At 35.2% G+C, this 10,763-nt stretch overlaps 1 protein-coding gene across 1 annotated transcript; it reads right to left on the bottom strand.

The window, feature by feature from the left end:
- Positions 1-3,634: 3,634 nt before the first annotated feature.
- On the bottom strand, positions 3,635-10,054 carry LOC308689578 (uncharacterized protein). Its single transcript, XM_081363365.1, has 3 exons — positions 9,990-10,054; positions 8,979-9,130; positions 3,635-5,819 (listed from the first exon to the last, which is right to left on the bottom strand). Exons 2-3 carry the CDS (start codon positions 9,061-9,063, stop codon positions 4,987-4,989), a joined length of 918 nt encoding a protein of 305 aa, XP_081219491.1. The 5' UTR covers positions 9,064-9,130; positions 9,990-10,054; the 3' UTR covers positions 3,635-4,986.
- Positions 10,055-10,763: the final 709 nt, after the last annotated feature.

Genomic DNA, 10,763 nt, shown 5'->3' with positions numbered 1-10,763 from the left:
TTTAGAGGTCAAGGCACTTTCCATCCCTCATATGAAGGTTAATTTAATAATTTCACTGCATCTGTAATGAAGCCGAGCTTCAATATGTGTCCTTATTTAACCCTTTAAGTCACTACTGTATATCTATAACTTGATATAACCTAATTGATCATTGATATATATATATATACACACACACACAAGTGAATCTCGAAAAATGAGAATATCGTGCAAAAGTTATAATTTTGATGATTATTATGGCCAACAGCTTATGAAAACCACAAATTCAAAATCTCAGAATATTAGAATTTATTACATGAAATCAATTTTAAAAAAAAGATTTTAAATACAGAAATGTGATGTCGGCCCTCTGAGAAGTATAATCATGCATATGTATATAGTTAAATATACTAAATATATTAGTTTCACCTTTTAATTTGAATGACTAAAATACACAAACTTCTGCACGATATTCTATATATATTGTTTGTTTGATTATCGCCCCAAAGAAAGAAAACAAATCCATTGCTTTTTTTCTTTAACACTGAAGGGCTAATGAGATCTTGCAAACTGGGCCTACTAGTACAGAAATTAAATAATAAAAAAAGAGAATGATATTGCCAAGTACCTGTGTTTGTGTTGATCATGAGGAGACAGGACGCTGTAGAAGTGCACAATCAATGGATCCATAAGCTCCTGTATTCTGTTGCACACATCTAGCATTTGCAGGAACCTGCTGCTGATGGGACGTATTAGGCTCTTATTCGCCAAATGAAGTAAGGACTGAAACTCAGAAAAAAATTCTTTCTGTTTTGGTGATTTTTCAATGTCATAGTATACATCAGAGCAAAATTGTTCCACAAATCCCTGGAAAGGATTTAAAAGGGCCTTGGCTGCATTTGAGACCATATGGACAGTGTCTCCGCTGATGTCCAGAAGTGATGGATTTTCTCTCCTGACTAGTGTCTCTACTCCAGACTTTTTCCCTCTCATTACATTGCAGTTATCCAACAGTATACCAACAACCTGATTCCAGTTCAGGCTATATGACTGGAGAATATCTGTCAGTGTGTGTGTGATTGTTAAGGCATCTGCAATATTCATTTTCCTTGAGGCCATATGCTGAGTTGCCACTTTACCCATATCCTCATCAAAGTATCGAACAAGAACATTCAGAATCCTGTCCATGTTTCCATCTGTTGACTCATCTACATTTAAAGAAAACATCTTCGTTTTCAGCTTTGTTGATAATTCGTTTTTACAATGAACAGCAATGCCATGTGTGCACAAGTAGGAGGCGTGTGCATTAGATACAGATAATCTCGAAAGTGCACTCTTGTCTTTGACAGCTGATTGCATTAAATTTACCAGCGGTTGTGAGATTTTGAACGACAGGTCATGCTCCGCTATGAAAGAACATATGCGCACTTTTAGATCGCACACACGGTCGGCCATGGATGGATGAACCTCCGTTGTGGTACTTGTCGCACCAGGTAGGGAGCATGTATACTGCAGAGCATGAACGGCAGCATTGTGACTAGCTTCTGACTGATGGCGAGCAAGCACTTTTTTGCCATTATTGCCATATTGTAGTTTCCTGTGGCATACTGTGCAAAGACACGTACCTGGCTGTTTGATTTTTTTAGCCCACGAACTAAAAGGCTTGCCATTCTCACCCATTTCGCTAAGCCAAGCCCATCTCCACTTATTTTTGACACTTTTATCTATCTCCGATACATCGGAGCCTTCCTGCATTATAAGTGCGTCCATGGTAAAGTTAACCGAAATGTAGTTCTACACCAGCGCTCATCTGTAGCCTGACATGCACTTCTCCAAAATTAAGATTAATTGAGTGAACACGGAGCAGCTTTTCCGTGAGCGGGAATTGAAAACCCGGAGTGGACTATGAGCGAAGTGATTACAGAATGCTTAGAGTGGAGAGAGGAACGTGCTTTCGCTCCATTCCAGGCTTTGATCACATCCCCCTCAGCAGGGTGAATACACCTCGTCTTTCCTTAATTTAAGACCTATTCAAACTAAAATCAAGACATTTATTACACTATTTGAGAAATTAAAGCCTATTCACGGCCTTAAAATGATGAAAAGTGAATTAAAAACATTAAGGACAGACGGGAACCCTGCAATTGACGGAAATCCGTCATAGACTCGCTGCAATTAACGGAAATCCGTCGTAGCGACGGAGAACTTTAATCCCTGTGGACGGCCTGGCGGTGATGAGGAAGGGTGGAGCCAAGGTGTAGACGGGACTGTCGAAGGCCAAGGGGGTCTATTGGAGCCGATGCGATCAGGGACTGGAACCGGAGCCACAGGATCCTCTCGCTCAGGCGTTGATGGAGGTTGCTCGACCTGAGCCTCGACGTCACTGCATGGCTATTCCGAAGATGGTGTATGGCTGCAAACCTCCAGCAGAGGCGGGGCTGGATGACTGGCTGAGAAGGTCAGTGACAGAGGCAGATGGAGATTGGAAGGGTTGAAGGTAATGTATTGTTCATGCAAGTCTCTGTGCTGTTTAGAAACAGCGATGAGGGTTTAGAGGAAATTGAATAGTAATAGTCCAAATAATCTATTGTGTTGTCTAAAAACAGCGAAGTATAAGAAACGAGGTGGAATAGGGTGGGAATATATAAATAAATTATGGCTCTCCTGAGCCAGGGCGATCACCTTAACCCTTTCGTCCATTTTGGGTGGTCTGGTCATCTGTCACAGTGTGTTTGCAGGCAAACAGATGAATAAAGTTCCCAACAAAGTTTAATTTCAAGTAGACTCAAAGCCAGGCAAACAGGCAAAACACAACTTAACGTGAACAGCAGGAACTTAAATGCACAATGGTGATGAGATGAATAACCAACAGCTGATTGTTAGTGTCCATGGTTACAGATAGGTGGCGGTACAATCAAAGGAACACAGGAGCTGAAGAATTACAAACTGAAAATCCAAGAACAAAACTAAACAGAACAGAATGGTGACAGTCTGATTTACCTAAGAACATTGGTTATATATGTTTAACATTAAAAAGGATGGTAGAGAATTAAGGAATTTAGGAACTGGATTGTGTTAAATAGTGTGAAAACACTAATTTATTTATTTTATGACTTCGATTCTTTACTGAACACCATTGTTACATAATTTACATTATGATATAAAAGACTTTACACTGTTGTTGGATAAATAAAATTAAAATAGCATGCGTTTTAATGCGTCTGACAGAGTTGGCACAAATTAAGTTATGAAGTGAATAGAAAAAAAAACATTTTCTGATAAACTGTTCCCTAACATGGTTCATTAGCCGAGACCTTGATCTACAAATATATCAATTTATAATAATGTATTATTAAATAATAAAAACTAACTTCTAAAATATGTTTTGTCCCTTATCTCAAGATTCATTGATTTAATAGTTTGGGCTCTGTTGTCAATTGTAACCTTTAATATTATAGTAATGTGCAAGGGCTGCATATAGAGTTTACATAATTATTTAACCGTAGGAAAATTATCATCACATCATGTCACACCGTTGTGATCGCACACAAAGTAAACTAAAAACACCTCAAATCAGTGATGATTTTGATCGAATTTTAAGCTATTATTCAATGTGCAGCTGGAACTAGCCCCAAAGATAGCCATATTCAAGTTCAAATTGAAAGCATGTTTACAAGTACATTCACTTGTACCTTTATTTATATAGCGCTTTATACAATACAGATTGTTTCAAAGCAGCTTTACAGTAATAACAGAAAAGTTATGCATTTCGGCTGTTGTTCAGCTGAAGTCAATGTTGATTCAGTTCCATTGCAAAAATCATCAAATATTAAATTCGTTCATTTCATCTATAAGGCAATGCTGCAAAAAATGATATCATCTTCCAGCTCAGTTCAGTTCTAATACAACAGCGTCAGCAGTCAGATCAAAAATATTGTTGAATATTAAATTTTCATCTCTTACTAAAGATGAATGAAATAATGTAGTGCGATGTTCATTATTTATGTAAAGATTTTGTCCATTTAATTATAATCTTATATAAAAGACAGTACTCCCAGTATGGGAGTTTATTGGATTTAGAGAAAATCACCTCAGTCTGCAGGACTTGCTGATCAACAGTGAGAGCAAAAGGGACAAAACCACCCATCTCCGTGTCCATCATCCTGCAGATTTCGCCACTGTTCAGAGAATAAGTTGTTTGTGCTAGTCCTGAAATGGGAAATGTTACAATAACCCGTTAACTGCTGACGTCTTTCAGTGTTTTGTTTTTATTTTACATCCCTTGATGCTTTTGGTCCAAAATTGTGCCCATTTTGATAAAAACTTAAGAATTATCGTAGGTTTACTTCAAATATCTTTAAAATGAATATTTTGTTGTATTTTTACAGAGCCTGTTCTTAAAAATATTCCATAAATCTCAGAATTTTATCATTGACTAATATTGATAATTCATTCTGAAAATTTGACAAGTTGCCAATGTTTTCTTTTAAATGAGTCTACAAAGTTTTAAGTCCACAGGGTTCAAAAATGTATTTTACAATGAACAATGTATTTCAATTTGGGTATGCCATTTATTGGATTTGGGTTACAAATGGGGATGGGTTAAGGTATTAGTTGTGTTGTTAAAGCTTATTTATAATACTGTTGACCTTAACAATACTTTCTCTCTCCTGGTTAGTGTCAAATAAGCCAGTTTCAATTGTTTTTAATTGTATGCAAAAGAGTGATTCATTAGCTAAAAAAAAACTAATTTTTTTCAAGATTTCAATAAACATTACAATATATCGTTACCGTGAATTCTTTTGGCCACGATAACCACGGTGTGAAAAGTCTAATATTGTGACAGTCTATTTTGCTATTTCAGAGCAGGACAGAAATTTAACTAATATTTTGATTCAGAGGAAGCAAAAAAAGAATGGAATGACTCCTCTAAACAATCAAAATTAGAGGAGTCAGTAGTGTTATGTTTATATGAAGAAAATAGAAAGTCTCAAAGCCTCATCACATTCAGAATTCCACAATTTCGTGAGTTTGCAAATGACTTTTCAGGTCTCTTTGATATGTGAAACTCTTCTCGCACTGAAGACATTTGAAAGGCTTCTCTCCAGTGTGAAGCCTCATGTGAGTCTGAAGATTTCCTTTAAGGGTAAAACTCTTTCCACAATGAGGGCAGATGAAAGGCTTCTCTCCAGTGTGAAGCTTAATGTGAGTGTTTAGACTTCTTTTATGACTGAAACTCTTTCCACATTGAGGACATATAAAACAATACTCTCCTGAGTGAATCCTCATGTGGCATTGAAGGGTTTCTTTACAACTGAATCTCTTTCCACACTGAGCACAAATGCAAGGCTTCTCTCCTGTGTGAATGTTCATGTGAGTATTAAGACTTTCTTTTCGTGAAAAGCTCTTCCAACACACATTGCAGGTGAAAGGGTTTTCTCCAGTATGAATTCTCATGTGCGCATTTAGGTTTCCTTTATGTGTAAAAAACTGTCCACATTGAGTGCAATTGTAAGGCTTCTCTCCAGTGTGAACTCTCATGTGGGCTTTAAGGTTTTGGTTTTGAGTGAAACTCTTTCCACACTGAAGGCATGTGTAAGGCTTCTCTCCAGTGTGGACTCTCATGTGGACTTCAAGGTTTTGTTTTGAATTTAAACTCCTTCCACACTGGAAGCAGGTAAAGTAACTATTAGATTCGGTCTTCTGAGCTCTTTTTCGTGAGGAAGTCGTTTCAGTCTTTTTGGATTTTTCTCCAGTCATGAAATCATGATGTTTCTCATTCAGATTTTTCTCTTCCATTTCATTCAGTTCTTCACTCTCCTCTTTAAGTGACATCAGGTCTGAAGTAAAAAAAAGAAGAAGAAAAATACAAATAAAAGTTAACCCCCCACAAAGCATTAAGAATAGATCTATTATAAAATCACTGGACAAAGTAGACCATGAATAAAATAAATAATTAAATAAATAAATAAATAAATAAATAGTGTTCCAACCAATCACCGACTATTTATTTTGGTTTTGAGTGGTGGTGAAACCAATTATTTTTGTGTGCAGATCTCAGAGCCTAGGCTGCCTACAGAGACGCGTTTTTTTTTGACGGCTTGCTTATGGGGCGGGCAGCTAGCGGATCGTTAGGAAAGATTAGATGAATGTGCTCATTTATGTTTGGGCCTTTTTTGGGCCTGAAATCGCTGATACAACCTTTAAATGAAGAGACACAGGGCTCGGTATTAAGTCCTATTCTTTTCTCCTTTTATACTCTTTAACTATAGAGACACATTATCATTAGCTTTCACTGTTTTGGCACTGATAAATATGGGGATGGGGGGGGGGATTTATATGAATAGACTTACATTTTAGACACAATATTGTTAATATTGTTAAAAGAAAATGGTTCCAAACAAAGCCACATGAGAATCGTTGCATATCCAAGGAGCACACAGGTGTTTTGTTAATGAATGATCCAGCATTGTAGAATGAATCGAGTGAGTCAATGATTTAAAGGGTTAGTTCACCCAAAAATAAAACAATTGTCATCTATTACTTACCCTTATGTTGTTCAAAACCCATAAGACTTTTATTGATCTTCAATACACAAATGAAGATATTTTAAATAAAACTTGAGAGATTTCTGTCCCTCTATTGATAGTCTAGGCAACTAACATTTTGCCGATTCAAAAAATTAATAACGATTGTAAAACGAATCCATATGAATCGAATGATTTAGTTAATTTTTTTTTGAAGAGACTCGATTATATATATATATGCCTAAAAGCCTAAAATCAATATGTTCATCATTTAAAGCATATATGTATGTTTATATGATGAACAAAATTGAATTTAAACTTTTATTCACATATAAACATAGATAAGCAAACATAAACAGAAGCTCAACTGAACCTGCTTGACACGCGAGAACAAACCTCACTGTTTTCAACCTCAAACGATGCGTAACACGTGAATGAACCTCATTGGTTCTTGCGGAAGCTCAAAAGTGCTGCGTAATAAGAATGAACCTCATTGGTGCTCACACGTCAAGCAAACATGCTTGACCTTCCGTTTACCACAACTGATGTGTGAGTTGATGAAATTAGGCTTTTATTCACAAATAAACAATGTCTCGTCAGAAAATTTGTCTCGTCAGACAATTTTGAATAAACGGCACAATTCATATGGATTAGTTTAAAGATCTCTTTTTGAAGCGTCAAAATGGTAGTTGCATGGACTGTCAATGGAGGAACAGAAAACTCAGATTTTATTAAAAATATCTTAGTGTGTGTTCCAAAGATGAACTAAAGTCTTACAGGTTTGAAACTACATGAGGGTGAGTAATTGAAAATGAAAAAAAAAAAAAAACAATTTAATTTTTGGGTGAACTTTCCTTTTAATGACCCACTTATAGACAATCTTGTAGTTTCATATTTAAAAGTATTGTTTCAGTTTTTCATATAAATATCTATCCATTTATTTTTTTGTATGTTAACATTAGTGTCTGTGGTGGCAAGTATTTTATGAATGGTAATGAATGATTTTGCAAAGTTATTTTAATCTTCTATACAGTGTTTTAATAATATTAAGCTGATGTGTACAAACAAACGTAATGTTCTAGACAACAAAAGTAAAGTTAAACTCACTTGATACTGTTGCATAATCAGGGTTTCTCAAACTTTTTTGAGGCCAGGTGGACCCCTTGTAGGGTAGAAAACTTTTTCCAAGGACCGCCTCATAAATATAATGGTGATGAAACCCAAAGTTATTGTTAGATGGGAGTAATGAACACAATATGCTTGTTTAATTGGCTCAAATGGCCCCCATCTGTTTATATGGACTTTCTAATAATACACAGCACTAGGTCAATCTTAGAGGGCAATTTTTAAGGTTGCAGTAAATCAGTTTAAAGGGCAGTAGCATAATATTATTATATTCAAAATTAATGTAAAATACCAGTAGATAAAACTGAATGTTTACAGACATTATAAACATGTCTTTTAGTTGCCCATGTGTTTATTTTATAGTAGCCTATAAAAGAAATGATAGTTGCATTCATTACAAACAACATTTATTTTAAAGCCTAAACGAATGCATTTAAAGCAAAACTGAAACTGCAGTTTGGCTCTGTTTTCTTTCGACACAAATCCAAATGTTTCCATAGTCACATATATTTGGATGCTAAACTATTATTTATTTTGTAAACAAGGCTTTGCACTTCACCTGTGTCCCAATACCCACATAAAAACATCATCCTTCACATGCGCATTTGCGTTTTGAACAGAACGTGAACTGCTTTCTGGATCGAAACTATAGCCTACTTGCCTCACAGACACGAGAACTAACTCAATAAAATCTTTAAGTAGGCCTATCTACTTTTAAGTTTTAAGTCTACTTTTCACATCCTACCCATGTTTAGCTTATTTGACGTTAAATGCATATAAGTCACAACACCTTTCAGATGATACAAAAAAACAACTTATAGTCCATAAAATAAGTTTTTCAGCCCCACTTTGAGAACCTCTGGCATAATTGATATAAACTTTATTTGTTTTCAATTCTTAAGTAGATATAGGGTTTAAACTTTAAAGGAATACTCCACACAAAAATGAAAATCTCTAATTTACCTCATTCTTATGTCGTCCCAGATGTATATGATTTATTTTCTTCAGATGAACACAAGGAAAGATTTATGTCAAACATTAACTCATTAACCTGTATGCCAGTTGGGGCGACATAATTGTTTAAAATTTGTATTTTTCTCTTACACACACACGTTATTATTTTTATTTAGAAACCTTTTTTGGCTACTTCCTTATTTTCTTTACTTAATGTGTGATTTCATAATATTGAATGTCATAACTGGAAATATGATTTTTTTCAGGTGCTTTTGAAGGCAGCATTAGTATTTGTCTCATGTCATTTCTGTCCATGTGAGGGACCCGCTCCATCCATAGAGGCATTTTAATAAGGTTCAAATGACTGAGTTCAGCTTTGAGAATGAAACCAACCTGTTTGTTCCTCAATATCTCCAAGTTTCACTATGAGTATTTCTTCAATCTTCATGTCTTCACTCTCCTCTTTAATAAACGCCATCTTTATAAAAGTGTGTCACGTGGATCTCAGCTGCTTCACCAGGAGTTTTCCTGTGTGTTTGGACACTCTGTCATGTACAAGATGAGAAAGATTAACAGAAATATAAAAAATCCATACTAAATCTCTGGGTGCGTCTCAATCATAGGTCTCAATAAGCTCCATAGTTCAGTAGAGAGTAAATGGTCTCTAATTATCATGATTAGAGATCCAACTAAAGAACACGCTGGAAATGGTGAATATTATATTATTATTATTATTAGTAGTAGTAGTAGTAGTAGTATGATGTAGTGTAATGCAGACTGATACCCTATATCACAACTAATAAGAGGTTTGAGTCCCCTTTAAAGTTCAGGTACAAGTCAATGCACTGACTTTGTTCAATTTGCACACTAAATAAGGGGTCCTAGAGGGAATGAGGTCCACCCACCACAGTTTCACAAAATCCTGTGGGAATACAGCTAGATCTTCTCAAATGGTAAACATCATCCAGCCCTAAATCTGCTCGATGTTAAAGAGTTAAGCCATTATAAACATAATATGATTTTCTGTAAAGCTACTTTGAAACTAGGTGTTTTGTGGGGAAAATTTTTTATTTGACTTGAATTAACCAAGCAATATTCCTTTTATATAATAGACACTAAATCTATCATTGTAAATTATAAAGGCACATTTTGGTGGTGTTTTAAACTCAGTTCCACTTTCACCGGAGTTCCACTGTTTTTCTTCCACGCTCTCATCACTTGCTAGTGCCCGAATTCGTAAAATGAGAAGCATATTTTCTGTTACTAGTGTTGTGGGGCTTTGCTCACAAAAATGACGTTCATTTATGTTAGATAAAGCAAAACAATTCATTTACATAGTTTGTATATTAAAAATGTATACCGAATGGCTTAAACACATCATTTTAAACAGTTAAAAACACAAACCTTTCTTCTGCGAATTGCAGGAGGAGGAGCGCGGCGCCGCCTTATGACGTCATATTACCATGCCAGAATAAAAGTCCTATTCACGTATTAAAATATCAAAGCCAGGGGTGAGGGGTCGGAAACATTTTTCAATAACAAGCCAGTTTTTTTCCATTTTTGTTTGATGCTTTTTTTAGTGCCACAGTAAAAAAATATCATTTTACTTTTATAAAATGAGCAAGGATAAAACATGAGCCAGATTATTCAAAACAAAAAATATGCAACAATAGGGTAACATGTTGCAATGTGTTATTATGAACTGCAAAATTAATTTTGCACGATTTATGATTTACTAATTCAAGTGCACAATTTACTATTTTGTTCCTTCGATTTGCTAAATCATGCAGATGATTTATTAATTTGTTCCCTCGATTTATAAATCGTGCGCACAATATAGCAAATCTAGAGAACAAAATATTAAATCTTGCTCACGATTTAGCCTACTATTATTTCCCTGCATGTCATGTGAGGGGCTCTGTAGAAATCAGGGTTTGGTTTTGGTTTTTAAAATTTCAAACCGAATATATTAACTATACAATAAAGACAGACACGTCAGTGTTTACGAAAGACTGTTGTGTTAATGTTAATGTTAATGTAAGGTTTGTTTATTGTTAATGTAATATTGTGTTAATGTAGGGTGAATACTGGTAAAGTGGGACACTTTCTGATAATTTATATTCTGCATACTTTTTTATTATGATCCAAATGTCTTAGCTACTCATATGATACTGTTCT

Source organism: Scardinius erythrophthalmus (assembly GCF_964197995.2).
Source record: "Scardinius erythrophthalmus genome assembly, chromosome: 4".
NCBI classification, from domain to species: domain Eukaryota; kingdom Metazoa; phylum Chordata; class Actinopteri; order Cypriniformes; family Leuciscidae; genus Scardinius; species Scardinius erythrophthalmus.
Note: the sequence above shows the minus strand (reverse complement) of the source record. Positions and strands in the feature narration are given on the sequence as shown.

Excerpts from the sequence above, each read along its gene's own strand:
- LOC308689578 (XM_081363365.1), bottom strand. The coding sequence starts at position 9,063 with ATGGCGTTTATTAAAGAGGAGAGTGAAGACATGAAGATTGAAGAAATA. Across the intron at positions 5,820-8,978 it reads AGATATTGAGGAACAAACAG|ACCTGATGTCACTTAAAGAG; the intron begins GTTGGTTTCATT and ends TTTTTACTTCAG.